The sequence below is a fragment of the Crotalus tigris genome, unplaced genomic scaffold (assembly GCF_016545835.1).
Source record: "Crotalus tigris isolate CLP2741 ecotype Arizona unplaced genomic scaffold, ASM1654583v1 scf7180000017690.20705106771:4171800, whole genome shotgun sequence".
Lineage (NCBI taxonomy): Eukaryota > Metazoa > Chordata > Lepidosauria > Squamata > Viperidae > Crotalus > Crotalus tigris.
Genome location: NW_024096569.1, coordinates 2001171 through 2020593, shown reverse-complemented (window position 1 = coordinate 2020593; position 19423 = coordinate 2001171). Strand labels below are relative to the sequence as shown.

Here is a 19423-nt window from a genome sequence, read left to right as displayed (position 1 = left end):
GGAAAGATAGAAAACGTTCTTTTCCCGTCAAATCTGCCCTTGGAAGTATTTTGTTATTGGTGGGAATAATATTTTATTTTTTATTTTATTTTTAATTTTTGTCGCATTCGTTCATCCCAAACCATGTTTAAATTCTGTTAAGGACGGTGGACTCACTACTTCTTTGCAACGGCCCTGGAAAAAGGGACTGATGACCATTTTTTCACATTTACGACCGTCACCGCATCGCCACGGTCACGTGATCAAAATTCAGACCCTTGGCCACTGACTCGTATTTATGACAGTTGCGGCGGCTTCCCCAGACTCGGTCACGTAATTCCCCTTTGGCTAGAATAGAATAGAACAGAACAGAACAGAATAGAAGTTGGAAGGGACCTTGGAGGTCATCTAGTCCAACCCCCTGCTCAGGCAGGAAACCCTATCCCATTTCATACAAATGGCTGTCCAGTCTCTCCTTAAAAACTTCCAGTGTTGGAGAAGGAAGGAAGGAAGGAAGGAAGGAAGGAAGGAAGGAAGGAAGGAAGGAAGGAAGGAAGGAAGGAAGGAAGGAAGGAAGGAAGGAAAAATATACAGAATAACAGATGGAAGGGACCTTGGAGGTCATCTACTCCAACCTTCTGCTCAGGTAGGAAACCTTGACCCATTTCAGACAAATGGCTGTCCAGTCTCTTCTTTAAAACTTCCAGTGATGGAGAAGGAAGGAAGGAAGGAAGGAAGGAAGGAAGGAAGGAAGGAAGGAAGGAAGGAAGGAATAACAGATGGAAGGGACCTTGGAGGTCATCTAGTCCAATTCCCTGCTCAGGCAGGAAACCCTACCCCATTTCAGACAAATGGCTGTCCAGTCTCTTAAAAACTTCCAGTGTTGGAGAAGGAAGGAAGGAAGGAAGGAAGGAAGGAAGGAAGGAAGGAAGGAAGGAAGGAAGGAAGGAATAACAGATGGGACCTTGGAGGTCATCTAGTCCAACCCCCTGCTCAGGCAGGAAACCAAATGGCTGTCCAGCCTCTTCTTAAAAACTTCCAATGTTGGAGCATTCAGCGCTTCTGGAGGCAGGTAGTCCCACTGGTTAATTGTTCTAACTGTCCAGAAGTTTCTTCTGATGATCAGTCAGAAAAGACCCTTATGTCAGTGTGGTGATTATTTGCAGAAACATGATCCAAATGTTTAGATTTATATTCACAATTGTGCGAAGCCTTCCAGAAGGAGAGACTCTACTCACAACCCCTTACACTTGAGAGGTGACTACACACAGGTGTAGTCCTTGGAGGCCGGCTGGAAGCCACAGCTGCTCCGGAATCCAACCTCTGAAGGAGCTCGGGATACTCCTCAATCAAATCATACCTCCACCGAGCATGTTGTTGGCTTCTGGCTTCAATCCCAGGCGATGATGGTCAGCTTTGGGGCTCAAAGCCTAGCGATCAGTAGGTCCACCTTCTGTCCACCATCCTAAGACCAAGCAACACAACGTCAAGGCCAAGAGAAGACCTTGGCTTGAAGGCCATCAACGTTGACCCTCGATGGCCCACCTGAAATGGAGGGAGGGATGAACAAGGTTCCTTTCCATAAAAAAAAAAATAAGTTGATCCTGGGAAATTCAAGGTAGGGCTTCATCCTGGTTTGACCCCTCACATCTCAGCAGATCCAAGGGCCCACCTTGTCCTCCGTTCACATCCGGGCTGTTCCGGAACAGAACCAGCTCGGGGCCTTTTCAGAAGTTGCAGACACGGAGATTTATTTAGACAAAAGATGCTGAAGTTGCCAGCCCGGGGGAGGAAGTGAAACCGGATGCTGGAAATCTGTTCGCTGCAGAAGGTGACCTCCGATGGCCCTCGGGAGGAAGTCCGTTGACTTTTGGGTTGGGTTCGCTTTCTCCTTCCTTGGAAACCTGGAAAGACTTCCAAGGAATGTGGCAGACTCTAGAAGCGGGGTGGCCAACCTTGGCAACTTTTTGTGGACTTCAGTTCCCAGAATTCCCCAACTAGCTGCTGCTGCTCCTCCTCCTTCTTGCAAACCCCCCTCCCTTCTAGCACTGATGATGTTCCCTAGTTGGGTCACGAACCGCCTGCAAGGAAACCAGCAAGCTCAGAGAGCGCCAAAGACCCCTCAATTCTCCTCCTCCTCCTCCTCCTCCCTCCTCCTCCTTCTCCTCTTCCTCTTTCTCCTCCTCCTCCTTCTCTTCCTTCTTCTTTTCCTTCTCTTCTTCTCCTTTTCCTCCTTCTCCTCCTCTGCTTCTCCTCCTCCTCTTCTCCTCCTCCTTCTTGTCCTCCTCTGCTTCTCCTCCTTCTTCTCCTCTTCCTTCTCCTTCTCCTCCTTCTCCTCCTCCTTCTTCTTCTTTTCCTTCTCCTCCTCCTCCTTCTCTTCTTTTCCTCCTTTTCCTCCTTCTCCTTCTTCTCCTCCTCCTTCTTCTCTTCTCCTCCTCCTCCTTTTCCTCCTTCTCCTTCTTCTCCTCCTTCTTCTCTTCTCCTCCTCCTCCTTTTCCTCCTTCTCCTTCTTCTCCTCCTCCTCCTTCTCTTCTCCTCCTCCTCCTCCTTCTCCTCCTCTGCTTCTCCTCCTCTTCTCCTCCTCCTCCTTCTTGTCCTCCTCTGCTTCTCCTCCTTCTCCTTCTCCTCTTTCTCCTCCTCCTTCTTCTTCTTTTCCTTCTCCTTCTCTTCTTTTCCTCCTTTTCCTTCTCCTTCTCCTCCTTCTTCTCTTCTCCTCCTCTTCCTCCTTCTCCTTCTCCTCCTCCTCCTCCTTCTCTTCTTCTCCTCCTCTTCGTCCTCCTCCTCCTTCTTCTCTCCTCCTCCTCCTCCTCTTCCTCTCCTCCTCCTCTTCCTCCTCTGCTTCTCCTCCTTCTTTCTCCTCCTTCTTTCTCTGCCTTCTTCTCCTCTTCCTTCTTCTTATCCTCCTCCTCCTCTGCTTCTCCTCCTTCTCTTTCTCCTTCTCCTCCTCTTCTTTCTCCTTCTCCTCTTCTTCTCCTCCTTCTCCTTCTCCTTGCAAAAAGGGATCCCATGAACCTCTGGGAACACTGCGGCAGTCATAAATAGGAGCCAGCGGCCAAGCCCTTGAATTTTTTTTTTTTTTTTTTGGATCACAGAGATGCTGCGACGGTCGTTAAGCATGAACCGCAAGTCACAAGTCCCCCCCCCTTTTTTTTTAGTGCCATTGGAGGCTTGAGCCCGCCGCTGGAGGAACTGCAGGACTGGCCTGTAGATTTCCCCCACGTTCGTAGGAGGCACCCCTGCCGTACCTGAGGCCCACTAGCCGCAGACCCTCCATGCTCAGCGGCAGTCTATCTGAACCCAGGCCCGTTACGATTTGCCAGGCCCTTTTTCCGCTGAAGGATGCAAGTCTTTTGAGTCCATCCCGCCACCTTCTTCTTCTCCACGGGCGAAACACACACACACACACACACACACAATAAAAACCTGTTGCCCAAGAGAAAGTTGTCACAATACGCCACACCAGAATTCACATTTCAAATTGCCTCTCGATGCAACAGCACAAGCGTCATTGATGGGAAGTCAATGGAGGGCCGGAAGAGATTGTTAATTTGATAGCGGGTGAGCCAGTTGTGGCGTGCCCTGCATTCCTCTGAACCCAGGTTTCGGATCAGAGAACTGGGCAGATGGGGTTGCCGTGCGCACAACACAACTGAGAAGCCTCTAGGGAGGTTCCTGCCTTGAACAGTTGTATCAGTTTACTAAAAACACAGCTTTGGTATTGATTCTGTAGATTTATTTGTAAACCACACGGCTTTACGCAGGTGTGATGGGCTGTACACGTATTTGATCAACTTGATAGCTGAATAAATAGAATAGAACAGAGTAGAGTAGAATAGAATAGAATAGAATAGAATAGAACAGAATAGAATAGAACAGAATAGAATAAATAGAAATAAGGAATAGAACAGAATAGAACAGAATAGAACGGAATGGAATGGAACGGAATAGAATAGAATAGAATAGAATAGAATAGAATAGAATAGAATAGAATAGAATAGAATAGAATAGAATAGAACGGAATGGAACGGAATGGAACAGAATAGAACAGAATAGAATAGAATAGAATAGAATAGAATAGAATAGAATAGAATAGAATAGAATAGAATAGAAAATAGAATAGAATAGAATGGAATGGAACGGAATGGAACGAAATGGAACGGAATAGAACAATAGAATAGAATAGAATAGAACAGAATAGAACGGAATAGAACGGAATGGAACGGAACGGAACAGAACAGAATAGAAAATAGAATGGAATAGAAAATAGAATAGGAAATAGAATAGAATAGACCTCCAAGGTCCTTCTGACTCCGTTATTCTGTTATGACTCCTGTGTCTAGCTTACTGTACTGATTTTGAGCGTCGTATTTTCCTCTTTTTCGTGTAAGATGAAGCTTGAAGAGCCCTGCTGTATAGGGTCTCTTGCTCAAGCAGAGGGTTGGACTAGATGACCTCCGAGATCCCTTCCGTTCTCCTGTTCTTCGGTCTAGTTTATTTGTACTGATTTGGAGCATCGCGTTTTCTCTTTCTCGTGAAAGATGTTCTAGCCTCAGGAAATAATAATAATAATAATAATAATAATAATAATAATAATAATAATAATAATAGCAGGAAAATTGAAGAAAGAGACCGAGGGACTAATTCTATCTGCACAAGACCAAGCCTTAAGGACAAATGCATATAAAGAAGACAGCAACAGACAGTAAGTGCCGCCTATGCAAAGAAGCTGAAGAAACAGTGGACCACCTGGTAAGCTGCTGCAAGAAGATTGCACAGACTGATTACAAGCAGCGGCATGACAAAGTAGCAACAATGGTGCATTGGAAGATCTGCAAAAAATATCATTTGCCTGTAAGCAAAAACTCGTGGGATCATAAAATAGAGAAAGTCATAGAAAATGATAAAATTAAACTGCTCTGGGACTTCAGAATTCAAACAGAAAAGCACCTGCAACATAACACCCCAGACTTAACACTTGTCGATAAGAAAGACAAAAAAGTCTGGATAGTGGACGTGGCAGTGCCTGGAGATAGCAGAATAGACGAGAAAGAACTGGAGAAGATCACAAAATACAAAGACCTACAAATAGAAATAGAAAGACTGTGGCAAAAGCAAGCAAGGGTAGTACCAATAGTCATAGGCTCCTGGGTGCAATCCCAAAACAACTGGAGCACCACTTGAACACCATTGGCATTGACAAATTCGCTATTAGTCAATTGCAAAAGGCGGCCTTGCTAGGAACTGCTTCCATCCTGCAACGATACCTGTAATACCATCAAACATCCACATCTGCCTATCCCATGTCCTGGGTAAGGACTCGATAGGTAGACAAAATGCCAAATCCAGTCTGAACATCTGGCTGACTGTGCAATGATCCATAATAATAATAATAATAATAATGAGAGAAATACAGAGATCGGCAAACACTGAGGACCTTGCAGTTCAACCCCTAGCAACGAATATTCCCAAGGAAACAATAAATGCATTGCGAATTCCAGGTGCAGGGAAACGGCGCGATTCACCTGCCGCGGATAAAACCGAACGCCACCCTGAGCGGCCCACTTCAAAGGGAGATAAGAGGAAAGCAGATAAGAGGAGATTAAACAGATGTTAAAGCCCTGCCTGTCGCTTGGTTACGTGTGTCTCCAACGGCGAATTCTTCGATTTCAGACAGGGCCGCCGTCTGGCAAGCGCCCACATGGCTTTTGACCACAACGGTCCTTACGATGTATTTCCTGCCGAGGACGTCCGATGCCCACCGGCCTTCAAAAACGCAGGCCATGAATACAGGTACTCTAGGTCCCCGACTTACGACCAGAACGGGAACCTGGTGCTGGTGTGGCAAGGATCCCTCCTTCGCCGTGGCGACTATGGAGCCAGGTTCCATACCTGTGCATTTGGCTTTTCTTGCCCAAATATAGAAGCTTCCTTTTTTTCACCGTGGAAAAAGGAGGAGGAGGAGGATTGTGGGGCCCTTGGTGCTCTCTGAGCTTGGTTATTTTTTGCAGCCGTTTCATGACCCAACTAGGGGACATCATCAGTGCTTCAAGGAAGTGGAATTTGGGAGGAGGAGGAGGAGGAGGAGGAGGAGGACTGTGGTGTCCATGGCGGTCTCTGAGCTATGTGTGTTTCCTTGCAGACGTCTCCTGAACCAACTAGGGAACGTCATCAGCGCTAGAAGGGAGGGGGGTTGGCAAGGAGGAAGAGGAGGAGGAGGAGGAATAATAATAATAATAATAAAACAACAACAAGAAGAAGAAGAAGAAGAGGAGGAGGAGGATTATTATTGTTAACCTTCTTATTAATAACCCTGTACTCTGCTCTGGGAAGTGAGGGGGGGGAGGGTTGAGGGTGGGTGGGTGGGTGAGTGGGTGGGTAATGATAATATAGACATGGTAAACGCTTGGGCATTTCCCCTATGCTTCGTTCATGTGTGTGAGAGGGATGAGAGGGGAGGAAGGAGTAAGGAGGAAGTAGGATGGTTAGAGGAGGTGGGGAGGGGAAGAGAGTAGGAGGGGAGGAGAGAAAGAGGAGGGAAGTAGGGAAGGTATTAGAGAGGGTGGACGCAGCCTGGGGGGAATGGGCAGGCTGTACCAATGGTTAATTGTATTTTGTATGAATAAATGGAAAATAAAAACTTTTTTAATAAAAAAAATAATAATAAAACAACAACAACAACAACAACAAGAAGAAGAACAAGAAGAAGAAGAAGAAGAGGAGGAGGAGGAGGAAGAGGAGAAGGAGAAGGAGAAGAAGAGGAAGAGGAGAAGGAGAAGGAGAAGAAGAGGAAGAGGAGGAGGAGAAAGAGAAGGAGAGGAAGAGGAAGAGGAGGAGAAGGAGAAGGAGAGGAAGAGGAAGAGGAGGAGGAGGAGGAGGAGGAGGAGAAGAAGAAGAAGAAGAAGAAGAAGAAGAAGAACTGGAAGGGACCTTGGAGGTCATCTAGTCCAACCCCCTGCTCAAGCAGGAGATCCTAACCCAGTTCAGACAGATGGTTGTCTACAAATCTCTTCTTAAAAAGGAGGAGGAGGAGGAGGAGGACTGTGGGGTCCACGGGGGTCTCTGAGCTGGCTCGTTTCCTTGCAGATGTCTCATGACCCAACTAGGGAACATCATCAGTGCGACGAGGAGGAGGACTGTGGGGTCCCTGGTGCTCTCTGAGCTGGCTGGTTTCCTTGCAGACCTCTTCTGACCCAACTAGGGAACATCATCAGTGCTAGAAGGAAGGGGGGGTAGCAAGGAGGAGGAGGCGGCGGCACCGGAGGAAGCACCCAGCCTTCTTCCCTCCCTGTCTCCCTCCCTCCCGCCTGCCCAGCTGCGCCTTGCCGGATGGCGCTGCCCGAGGCGCGGGCGGGCGGGCAGGGAAGGACGGGCGCCCAGCTGCTGTCGGCAGACCCGGCCGGGCAGCGGCTCGCCAGGCGGAGGCGGCGGCTGCTGCGGAGGCGCCCCGCCCTCCCCAGGTGGAGCTCCGCGGCGCAGCCGGGGCCGCCCAGCCCGCCAGCCAAGGCCGCCAGCAGCCGCTCCGGAGCGCAGAGACGGCAGGCCGGACGCCTCTCCGCACCGCTTGCCCGGACTGTCCCGCTCGCTGCCCCCGCCGAACCGCCGGGGGACCTTTCTCCGGCGCGCAGCGCGATCCTGAGAGCGGCGCCGCGCCGCGCGATCCTGAGGGCAGCGCCGCGCGATCCTGAGAGCGGCGCCGCGCGGGGAGGGAAGGGGCTGAGTGCTGCCCTGCCTCCTCCTCCTCCTCCCCGTTGTAGGATCGCCCAGGTCTGTCGGCGGGGCACCATGGGTGGTGTAGTGGGAGGTGGAGAAGCAGCCCGGGAACCGCCTTGGGAAGCCCTGAATTGCGTCCGGAGCCGGGGCGCATGGGATTTGTGACTCTTTCCCCCCCCCCCTCTCCCTCTCCAGGCTTACACCTCTCCCGGGACTTTGGAGTGAGTACTTCCAGTTTGGGGAAGGGAAGCGGGAGCAGATCTCCCGGCAAGGTAAGCGCCTTCCTCGGCTGCGCAGATGCCTTTGCAGGACAGGCAGAAGTTCAACAGGGATAGCTGCCCTTCTTTTCTCTGCTCGGCTCTGGCCTTTGCAGCCGGTCCTCGGCTTACCGCCTCAACAGGAGCCCTAAAAAGTCCGTTGCTAAGCGAGACCTTTGCGGGGGGGGGCTTTCGCCTCGTTTTACGACCACGGGCGCTAAGCGAATCGCGGCCGTCGTTCAGCGAGTCAGGCGGTTGCTAAGTGAATCTGGCTGTCCCATTTATTTATTATTTATTAATAAAATTTATATGCCACCCAATCCCTAGGGACTCATTGACTTGGCTGGTTAGAGAGTTACACAAGGGGATCCCGTGACACACACACACACACACACACACACACACACACACACACAGAGGACGCAGCGACCGCCATAAGTGTGAGTCGGTCCCTAAGGGTCCGAATTTTGACCCCGTGACTGTGGGGAGGTTGCAGCGGTCATAAGGGTGGAAAAGGGTCGCTAGGTCGCTGTTTTCAATGCCGTTGTAACTTAGACCCGTCGTTAAATGAGCTGTAAGTCAAGGACTTCCTGTATTGTTTTTTTAATCAATGCTTTGAGTGCTGCAGCAGTGATTAGAATTGAGTTTTGCAACACACACGGACACACACACACCCGTATGCACACTCACACATACACCTGTTTGCGTGTGTTGCAAAACTCAGTTCTAATCACTGCTGCAGCACTCAAAGCAGTGATAAAAATTACATACATACATACATACCTACATACATACATCCATAGGTCTTTGGTTATTCGGGTTTTCTCCCGCGTCAAATTGTTCGCTTTCCATTTCCAAAATTAAGAAAAAAATTGTACATTTTCTTAAATTTCTCACCTGAAGTTAACCACATCTTATCAGTTTGATCTTTATAAAATCCATACATTTTCACCTCTTTTTCAGATCTATTTTGCACCTGTAAATGTGCCCACCACGACAGGTTGATCCCCTGATTTTCTCATTTAGATTTCAAATTCCCACCAATAGTTAGAATACCTCTATATGCCCGTATTTTTTTTTTTCAATATCTACCACGTTTGGATGTAGAAAAATGCCTCCGTCGGAGATACCCACAAAGTGTATTTTAGCTTTAATTTTTTCCCCCATACTGTTAACAAAGCCTTTCTTATATAGTGGTTTTGGAAATGTTTATGAGCTGTTTTTCCCACACCGTAGGAAAGCGTGCCGCCCCGCTTGTAAGTCATGCTCCTCTAAATATAACGACCTTTTATTTCTAAGCATTATCCATTCTTTCACCCCCTGTTAAAAAAACAGATGCTTGGTAATACAACGCCCATTCTGGCAACTCAGATCCCTCGCCGTGTGTGGCCGCTGCACCTTGCCGGATTGCGCTGCCCGATCTTAACTACACACATGTAGATAGGTGCCTTAAGTCAAACTTGGCCCCTGGCAACGGATGTGGACAAGTCCGTGCAGTTTTCTTGGCAGCTATTTATTTAAAAAAAAAAAGGAAAAAAAAGTCAGAGGACTGGCCCAAAGTCATCCAACTGGCTTCCACACCCGAGTAGGATTAGCACTCGGGTTCCCTACTCCCAAAATAATCTTTTCCTCAGTCCGGGCTCGCTGCTTATTCCAAAGTCCAGAAAAATCCTAGCCAAGAAACAGGGAGGAGTTAAAACGGGATCCAACCGGCTCGCCATCGGCCTTTTGGTGTCCCTGGGCTGGACTACTGCACCGATAACCTGAGTGGGTCATCCCTGGAGGCAGCCCACTAGGAAGGCCAGAGGGAGGGGGTGGGAAAAAAAATAAGAATAAAAATGACTTTTTCCGTTTCAACGCCGGCGTTTGAGGTTTGTTGGAAAAATAAAAATGACTTTTGCAATTTCAGCGCTGGCGTTTGAGGTTTGTTGGGAAAATAAAAAATAAAAAAAATAAAAATTCCCTCCGGGATGTTTTTGCCTCTTAGGAATGTCGGCTCCGTACGTTTACTTAAATCGCCTTCACGGGGCCCCCAAAATGCAGCTCCACGCGGTTCAGAAGTTGCACAGACCTTGGATGGTTCTCCTGAATGGCTGCCGAAGTTTCAGGCAAAATTCAGCCAGAGGTAAGAATCCTGATTCTTGGCGTGAGATCCAGGGAGGCCAAAGGAAGGGATGCTTTTGATCAGGTGCGGAAATATGCAGGCGGTCCTCGGCTTGCGATCGATAAATTTATGTTCCCGAGGGAGACATTTGGGAAGCCAGCCTGGCCCCATTTCCTGATCTTTCTTGCTGTGGCGGTTCCTTCCTTCCTTCCTTCCTTCCTTCCTTCCTTCCTTCCTTCCTTCCTTCCTTCCTTCCTTCCTTCCTTCCTAGAGACAGCCACTTGAGCAGGGGGTTGGACTAGATGACCTCCGAGATCCCTTCCAACTCTATTCTCCTCCTCCCCCTCCTCCTCCTCCTTTTTAAGAAGAGATTGGATAACCATCTGTCTGAAATGGGTTAGGGCAGTGGTTCTCCACCTCTGGGTCGGGACCCCATTTGGGGTCGAACGACCATTTCACGGGGGTCGCCAAACAACGCAGTCCGCCATTTTTTTCCTCCCTTTTCCTTAGCTGTGCTCCTCCCTTTTATTCTATTGGCTGTTGAAAGCCAATAGAATAGACTCTCTTGAATACAATCTAATTCTATTGGCTTTCAAAAGCCAATAGGAATTGTCCAGGCTGTCTCTGCCCTGCTGAGCCCGCCAAAAGTCCCCTTCTGCAAACGGTGCTGCACCAGTTGAGTAGTCCTCGACTTACGACCGGTTGAGTAGTCCTCGACTTACGACCGGTTGGGGGTCACGGCATTAAAAAGGTTGAGAACCACTGGGTTAGGGTCTCCTGCTTGAGCAGGGGGTTGGACTAGATGACCTCCGAGGTCCCTTCCAACTCTGTTGACTTCCTTCCTTCCTTCCTTCCTTCCTTCCTTCCTTCCAAGAGACAGCCTCTTGTCTGAAATGGGATAGGGTCTCCTGCTATAGCAGGGGGTTGGACTAGATGACCTCGAGGTCCCCTTCCGATTCGGTTATTCTGTTATCCTTTTGTTATAGTCCACGTTCTCAACCGGAGAAACCTCTAATAAAATATTTTTTAAAAAAAAAAACCACCTTAGTTTTTTTTTAAAAAAACTTTATCGTGCCCTTAAGGACCCGTGCCATCCAAACCGCAGGCGGTGATCTTCTAACTCTAAACGTCTTTTGTTTCTTGATTCCGCTCCTTCGTCCAAAACAAACCACAAACTACATGAAAAATACATTTCCCAAACCGGTAAAACCCAGCCCTGTTTTTTTTTCCCTCTACACTTTGTAACACTTTTAATTTGCGGTTTCTTTTCCCTTGCCAGGCGAATTTAAATAAGGCCCTTTTTTTTTTCTTTTGCTACTGTTCGAATGGTTGATCGGCTGTCAAAAAAAAAACCCACAAAAAACGACATCGCAAGGCAGTCCATCAGAAAAGAGCTGGAAGGGATCTTGGAGGTCATCTAGTCCAACCCCCTACTTTGCAGGAGACCCTAACCCATTTCAGACAACTGGCTGTCTCTTGGAAGGAAGGAAGGAAGGAAGGAAGGAAGGAAGGAAGGAAGGAAGGATAACAGAGTTGGAAGGGACCTCAGTGGTCATCTAGTCCAACCCGCTGCTCAAGCAGCAGACCTTAACCCATTTCAGACAAGTGGCTGTCTCTTGGAAGAAAGGAAGGAAGGAAGGAAGGGAGGGAGGGAGGAAGGAAGGAAGGAAGGAAGGAAGGAAGGAAGGAAGGAAGGAAGGAAGGAAGGAAGGAAGGACAACAGAGTTGGAAGGGACCTCGGTGGTCATCTAGTCCAACCCCCTTCTCAAGCAAGAGACCCTAACTCATTTCAGACAGATGGTTATCCAATCTCTTCTTAAAAAGGAGGAGGAGGAGAATAGAGTTGGAAGGGACCTTGAAGGTCATCTAGTCCAGCCCTCTGCTCAAGCAGGAAACCCTAACCCATTTCAGACAGTTGGTCGTCCAGTCTCTCTCTTTTTAAAAAAATATATTTTATTAGATTTTATATGGGTAGGGAAAAGGTGGGGTCGGTGCAGGTACAGGGAAATCGGGATAAAGGGGACAGGGTGTGGATAACTACAGTAAATACGTAATTCAGCGAACAAACTGTCGTCCAGGTCTTCATATGGAGTATTATTGTCTATATAATACTAGATATTTGTAAGAAGAAATCGGTATAGTTACAACTGACATTTGGCAAAACACTAATATTCCTTTAAATAATTAACATAGTTGATCGCATAACAACTATTTCCAATCATCAACCTAATGTAATAAATCTCTAAAATCTCTTCTTAGTCTAACGTGTTTCAACCCACTGATAAAATTTTCCCCAGGTTTTATGAAAAAATGGAATCTTCTTTCTCCTTCATCTCGAACGTTAATCTAGTCCCTTTCTGCACAATCTAGGATTTTCAAAATTATAATCTCGTCTGATGGTAGGTTTTCATTTTTCCAAAATTGGGCAAATACTATTCTTGCAGCTGTTAATACATGTAATTTTAAATAATCCTTTTCTTTGCCATAGTTAGGTCTTAATATACCTAACAGGAACAATTCCGGTTTAAATTCTATCTGGATTTTCATCATCTTTTTTAACCATCTATGAATCTTAGACCAATATTTTTTTGCAATAGAACAGCGGTTCTCAACCTGGGGTCGGGACCCCATTTGGGTCGAACGACCATTTCACTGGGGTTGCCAAACAACGCAGTCCGCCATTTTTTCCCCCCTTTTCCTTAGCTGGGCTACCCCTTTTATTCTATTGGCTTTTGAAAGCCAATAGAATAGACTCTCTTGAATAGAGTCTAATTCTATTGGCTTTCAAAAGCCAATAGGAATCGTCCAGGCTGTCTCTGCCCTGCTGAGCCCGCCAAAAGCCCCAGTCTTCAAATGGTGCTGCACCGGTTGAGTAGTCCTCGACTTACGACCGGTTGAGTAGTCCTCGACTTACGACCGGTTGGGGGTCGCGGCATTAAAAAGGTTGAGAACCACTGCTCTAAAGCATTGAAATCGGCGCCGAAGTCGGGGGTCATCTTATACGCCGAGTCGTCTTGCCACCAGAAATGGTGGGCGCTCCATCACTGGAGGTTTTTAAGAAGGTGCTAGAGTCAGTCACTTGTCTGAGACGGTATATAGGTTCTCCTGCTTGAGCAGGGGGCTGGACTAGAAGACCTCCAGGGTCCCTGTATTCTCCTCCTCCTCCTCCTCCCCCTCCTCCTCCTCCTCCTCTTTTTAAAGAAGAGATTGGATGGCCACTTGTCTGAAACGATATATAGATTCTCCTGCCCGAGCAGGGGGCTGGACTAGATGACCTCCAGGGTCCCTTCCAGCTTCTATTCTATTTCTAATTCGAATGTGGCAAACGGCCAAACGAAACAAAACCACCACCCTCTGCCCCCCCCCTGGCCAGACATTCCTTTTCATCAAAGTGGTGACATTTTATTTCCTCCGTGTTAACACATCTTTCTTAATTTCCTTTCGTTTCTTAACCTCGTGGTTTCGAAATAATAACATTACCATTCGCATTGGCTGCCGCAATCTCCAAGATTTCCTAAGCCGAAAGGCGGTTTTCTCCCGTTCTTTTTCTCATTTTTGATCTTTGCAAACATTCCCTTTGTGTGTGTGTGTGTTTGTGTGTTAACATCTTCATCCTCTGATTACGGATCGCCCTCGTCTTAACGATCCTTTGTTTAGCCACCGTTCAAAGTGACCAGGGCTTTGAAGAAAGTGGCTTTAGACTGTGTCCCACACTTAACGACCGTTGCAGCCACCCTCCCCGTGGTCGGGGGATCAAAATTTGGATGTTGGCTCCTCCTTTTGTGACCAATGGGGAAGCCGGGATTCATTTAACAACCGTATTACTAACTGAACAGCTGCAGTGATGATGATGATGATGATGATGATGATGATGATAATAATATCATCCCAGGTGCTTGGGAAGAACTCGATAGGTAGACAAAAGTGCCAAATCCAGTCTGAACATCTGGCTGACTGTGCGATGGTCAATAACAACAACAACAACAACAGGAGTCAGTAGAAACATCAGAAAATTTGTGCAAAGATTGATGGCACAATGGAAGACACAGTTGCAGATCGATGGTGAGAGACTGGGAGAAGTTAATATCAAGAGAGGAATATTTCAAGGAGATTCATTGTCACCATTACTATTTGTCATTGCACTGTTTCCTCTGTCAACAATACTGAATAACTCAGGACATGGCTATCAAACATCAAAAACATCTGCCAGACTATCCCATCTCCTTTACATGGATGATCTGAAGCTGTATGGGAAAAGCATCGTCTGAAATAGAATCGCTGCTCAACACTGTCCATGTATATAGCCAAGATATTGTTATGGAGTTTGGCTTGGACAAATGTGCCACACTTACTATCAAACAAGGAAAAGTAGTGAAAACTGAAGGAATCAAGATGCCCCACGAAAATAATATTAAGAGTCTGGATGAGGAAGATTACTACAAATACTTGGGTATCCTTCAAGCTGAAAACATCAAGCACACTGAAGTCAAGAAAAAGATTAGAGGTGAATACATCAAGAGAGTGAAGAAGATCTTAAAGTCCAAACTCAATGGAGGAAATACCATAAAAGCAATCAACACCTGGGCAATCCCAGTCATTAGGTACACAGCTGGAATAGTGGACTGGACTCAAGCAGAACTAAAAGCAATGGATAGGCAGACCAGAAAAATAATGACAATGAATCATGCCCTTCATCCACGCAGTGACATTGATAGACTTTATCTACCAAGGCAAATAGGTGGCGTGGAATACTACAAGTACATCTTATGGTTGAAGAAGAAAAAATGGCTTTGGAAGAATATCTGAAAAACAATGATGAAGATGCACTGAAATTAGTATATCAGGAAGGCTTACTAACTACTGGAGAGACCAAACTGGCCTACAAGAAAGACCAAATGAAGAACAGAATAGAGGCATGGGAAGACAAAGCACTACATGGCCAATACATTACAAAAATAGCTGGGAAAGCAGATAATAACAAGACCTGGCAATGGCTAAGAGCAGGAAAATTGAAGAAAGAGACCGAGGGACTAATTCTGGCTGCACAAGACCAAGCCTTAAGGACAAATGCATATAAAGTCAAAATTGAGAAGACAGCAACAGACAGTAGGTGCCGCCTATGCAAAGAAGCTGAAGAAACAGTGGACCACCTGGTAAGCTGTTGCAAGAAGATTGCACAGACTGACTACAAGCAGCGGCACGACAAAGTAGCAACAATGGTGCATTGGAAGATCTGCAAAAAGTATCATTTGCCTGTAAGCAAAAACTGGTGGGATCATAAAATAGAGAAAGTGATAGAAAATGATAAAATTAAACTGCTCTGGGGCTTCAGAATTCAAACAGGCAAGCACCTGCAACATAACACCTCAGATTTAACAATTGTCGACAAGACAGACAAAAAAGTCTGGAGAGTGGACGTGGCAGTGCCTGGAGACAGCAGAATAGACGAGAAAGAGCTGGAGAAGATCACAAAATACAAAGACCTACAAATAGAAATAGAAAGACTGTGGCAAAAGCAAGCACGGGTAGTACCAATAGTCATAGGCTCCTTGGGTGCAATCCCAGAACAACTGGAGCACCACTTGAACACCACTGGCATTGACAAATTCGCTATTAGTCAATTGCAAAAGGCAGCCTTACTAGGAACTGCTTCCATCCTGCGATGAGATCTGTAATACCATCAACATCCACATCTGCCTATCCCAGGTCCTGGGTAAGGACTCGATAGGTAGACAAAATGCCAAATTCAGTCTGAACATCTGGCTGACTGTGCGATGATCCATAATATGACTTTCTCTATTTTATGATCCCACCAGTTCTTGCTTACAGGCAAATGATTAATAATAATAATAAACATTTTTTTCAGAATTTCACAGAATGACAGAGTTGGAAGGGTGTATATATATCAAAGCAATCAATTTAGCCATCTCTGCTAACGCCATCAACATTTCTCCCTTTTGGGGATCCAAATGTCTTACTTAGCTTGGAATTAAGGGGGTCCCCAGCCCTTTAAACAAACCCCATTTCAGTTGAACTTGAACCAACTTTTGTTTGTTTGTTTGTTTCTTTTGCAAAATAGTTCCCCTTTGTGCGATTCAGCTCTGGCAGGCAGCTGCAGAATTGCGTTGACATTGTGTGTACCGCCCTCCCTGGCCAAAAAAAAAAAAAAAAGTGGAATTTGAATTTGCTTTCATTGCTGGAAAGTTATCCTGCAAGGCGTAACTTCAGAGTCATTCAGCACTTTTTTAAAAAAAATAATAAAAGTAATAAAATAAAGGCAAGTTAAACTCTTTCAAAAAAAAAAAAAAAACAACAATGTACAATGCGAGCAGTTTGCAAAAAAAAAATCGGGTGGAGGAATTTACCGAAGAAGCCAAGCCGGTCGAATTCAACCCGTTTATACTGCAGGAAAACAAAAACACGAAAAAGTTCTTTGGAATTCCCAGGGCGGGCTCCTTAAGTTCAACGGCCCTTGAGGTTTGGCAAAGACCGCTAGTCCTTGACTTACGACCGCCGTTGAGCCCTAACTTTCTGCCGCTAAGCGAAGCGGTCGATTGTGCCCCATTTGACAACCTTCTGCGCCGGTTGTTTATTTCGTACTTAACCTGTTCAGTGGATCCACCTTTCTCATCGAGTTTGACCGCACCAGGGCACAAGAGGGGGGGTCACATGGGACGCTGCAACCGTCATAAATGCGAGTCAGTTTGCAAGCCTCCGATTTTCGATCACGTGACACGCAGGGGTGCCGCGACGGTCGTAAGTGTGAAAAAACAGTCCCAAATCCTTTTTTTTTTTTTATTTTAGCACTGCTGTAACTTTGAACTAAATGAAAAGCCATTCAAGGAGTATCTGCAGCTGTGCATTGCTTCCCGTCTCACATCTGGAACCAGCTTATTTATTATGAATTCCCTTAGGGGTTTTTTTTAATTTTCCCCGTGTTTTAAACAGACGTTGTGGAAGCTTCGTCCCTGGAAGCATTCAAGGAGAAACTGGATCTGCCATTTGTCAGAAATTGGTGTAGGGCCTCCTGGTCAGGTGGGTGGGGGTTGGACTAGATGACCTACAAGGTCCCTTCCAACTCTGTTCTTTATTCTACTCTACTCTATTCTGTTTTCTATTTTATTCTGTCCATTATTATTCTACTCTACTCTATTCTACTCTACTGTGCTCTACTCTACTCTACTTTATTCTATCCATTATTATTCTACTCTATTCTGTATTCTATTTTATTCTATCCATTATTATTCTATTCTACTCTATTCTGTATTCTATTTTATTCTATCCATTATTATTCTACTCTGTATTCTATTTTATTCTATCCATTATTACTCCCTACTCTACTCTACTCTACTCTACTCCACTCCACTCCACTCCACTCCACTCCACTCCACTCCACTCTATTTTGTATTCTATTTTATTTTATCCATTATTATTCTACTTACTCTGCTCTATTCTATTCTGTATTCTATTTTATTCTATCCATTATTCTACTCTACTCTACTCTACTCTACCCTACCCTACCCTACCCTACTCTATTCTGTATTCTATTTTATTCTATCCATTATTATTCTATTCTACTCTATTCTGTATTCTATTTTATTCTATCCATTATTATTCTACTCTACTCTATTCTGTATTCTATTTTATTCTATCCATTATTATTCTACTCTACTCTACTTTACTCTACTCTACTCTACTCTACTCTACTCCACTCCACTCCACTCCACTCCACTCCACTCCACTCCACTCTATTTTGTATTCTATTTTATTTTATCCATTATTATTCTACTTACTCTGCTCTATTCTATTCTGTATTCTATTTTATTCTATCCATTATTCTACTCTACTCTACTCTACTCTACCCTACCCTATTCTATTCTGTATTCTATTTTATTCTATCCATTATTGATCTGTTATCTCTTCCAACTCTGTTACTCTACTCTATACTCTACTCTGTTCTGTTCTATTCTATTCTATTCTGTTCTGTTCTGTTCCTTATTTCTATTCTATTCTATTCTATTCTATTCTATTCTATTCTATTCTATTCTGTGCTATGCCATGCCATGCCATGCCATGCCATGCTATGCTATGCTATACTATGCTCTGTCCTATCCTATTCCATTCCATTCCATTCCATTCCAGGCAGCTGAAAAACCACTTTCGGCTTTTGTATTTCTCTCTCTCTCCCCGGCTGGCCGATGACCCCAGTAAATAAATATTGCACAAGGCTGAAGGAATAAAGGAAAGTGATAAAAAGGGGTCATTGCAGCGATTATAAGCAAGAGTGGGAACAGCTGGGAGAAAGGAGATTGTGACTGGGAGTTAACACACCGTGTTGCTTCCTGGGGTCAAAAGGTTGTTTTGCTTCTCAGCCAAAATTGATATTTACGCAGAGAAAAAAAAAATCAACAATGGGCTGATTTATCGCAGCTGCAATAAATTTTTCTGCTGCAATAAATCAGCCTATGGTTTTCTTCCAGCAGGAAATGGACCCAGATGACCGAGGGTCTTTTGAAATATATATATATCCTGTTTTTTGCAGCCTACAGCGGTGATCCTTGGAGAAAGTTGGCTGGTTTTGGCAACCCTGGTTTGAACCGGATGAGTCTAAAGAGATCCAGGCTTTTGTTTGGATTCCCAGGAATTCAAAGATGCGGTTTTTCGTTATCGGGAAACGGCGCCGTTTTGCAAAGAGAAATGCAGGTAAGATTATCTGGGTGGTTGTTGGATTTTTTTGCAAGTGTATGCGTGCAGTCCTCAACTTACGACCGCAAAGGAAACTTCTGTTGGCTGTCGTTAAGTGAGTCGCACGAGGTAGGTAGTCCTCGACTTACTGAAACCCTTTGTTTCGTGGCCGTTTGAAGTTACAAAAGTGACCTATGAGCGTTTTTCTCACTTCACGTCCGCTGAAGCATCTCCTGGGGTCACGTGTTCAAAATTCGGACACGTGTGTGTGTGTGTGTGTGTGTGTGTGTGTATGTAATAATAATGATAATAAAGTTGGAAGGGACCTTGGAGGTCATCTAGTCCAACCCCCTGCTCAGGCAGGAAACCCTATACCATTTCAGACTAATCATTATCATCATCATCATCATCATCATCATAAGTTGGAAGGGACTGTGGAGGTCATCTAATCCAACCCCTTCTCAGGCAGGAAACTCTGTACCCTGTCCAGCATTGGAGAAAGGAGGGAGGGAGGGAAGGAAGGAGGGAGGGAGGGAGGGAGGGAGGAAGGAAGGAAGGAAGGAAGGAAGGAAGGATAACAGAATAACAGACTCGGAAGGGACCTTGGAGGTCATCTAGTCCAACCCCCTGCTCAGGAAAGAAACCCTATACCATTTCAGACAAAGGGCTGTCCAGTCTCTTCTTAAAA

General features: G+C 45.7%; 1 protein-coding gene across 1 annotated transcript in view; it reads left to right on the top strand.

Annotated features, from left to right (window-relative positions):
• The first annotated feature begins 7337 nt into the window (after window positions 1-7337).
• LOC120305738 (polyunsaturated fatty acid lipoxygenase ALOX15B-like) overlaps window positions 7338-19423 on the top strand; it is a 34127-nt gene continuing 22041 nt past the window's right edge. Inside the window, exons 1-4 of the mRNA XM_039337991.1 lie at window positions 7338-7743; window positions 7885-7961; window positions 9934-10071; window positions 18593-18753. Of these exons, the coding sequence (XP_039193925.1) occupies window positions 9936-10071; window positions 18593-18753 (297 nt within the window). The 5' untranslated portion in view covers window positions 7338-7743; window positions 7885-7961; window positions 9934-9935. The remainder of the gene's footprint in view (window positions 7744-7884; window positions 7962-9933; window positions 10072-18592; window positions 18754-19423) is intronic.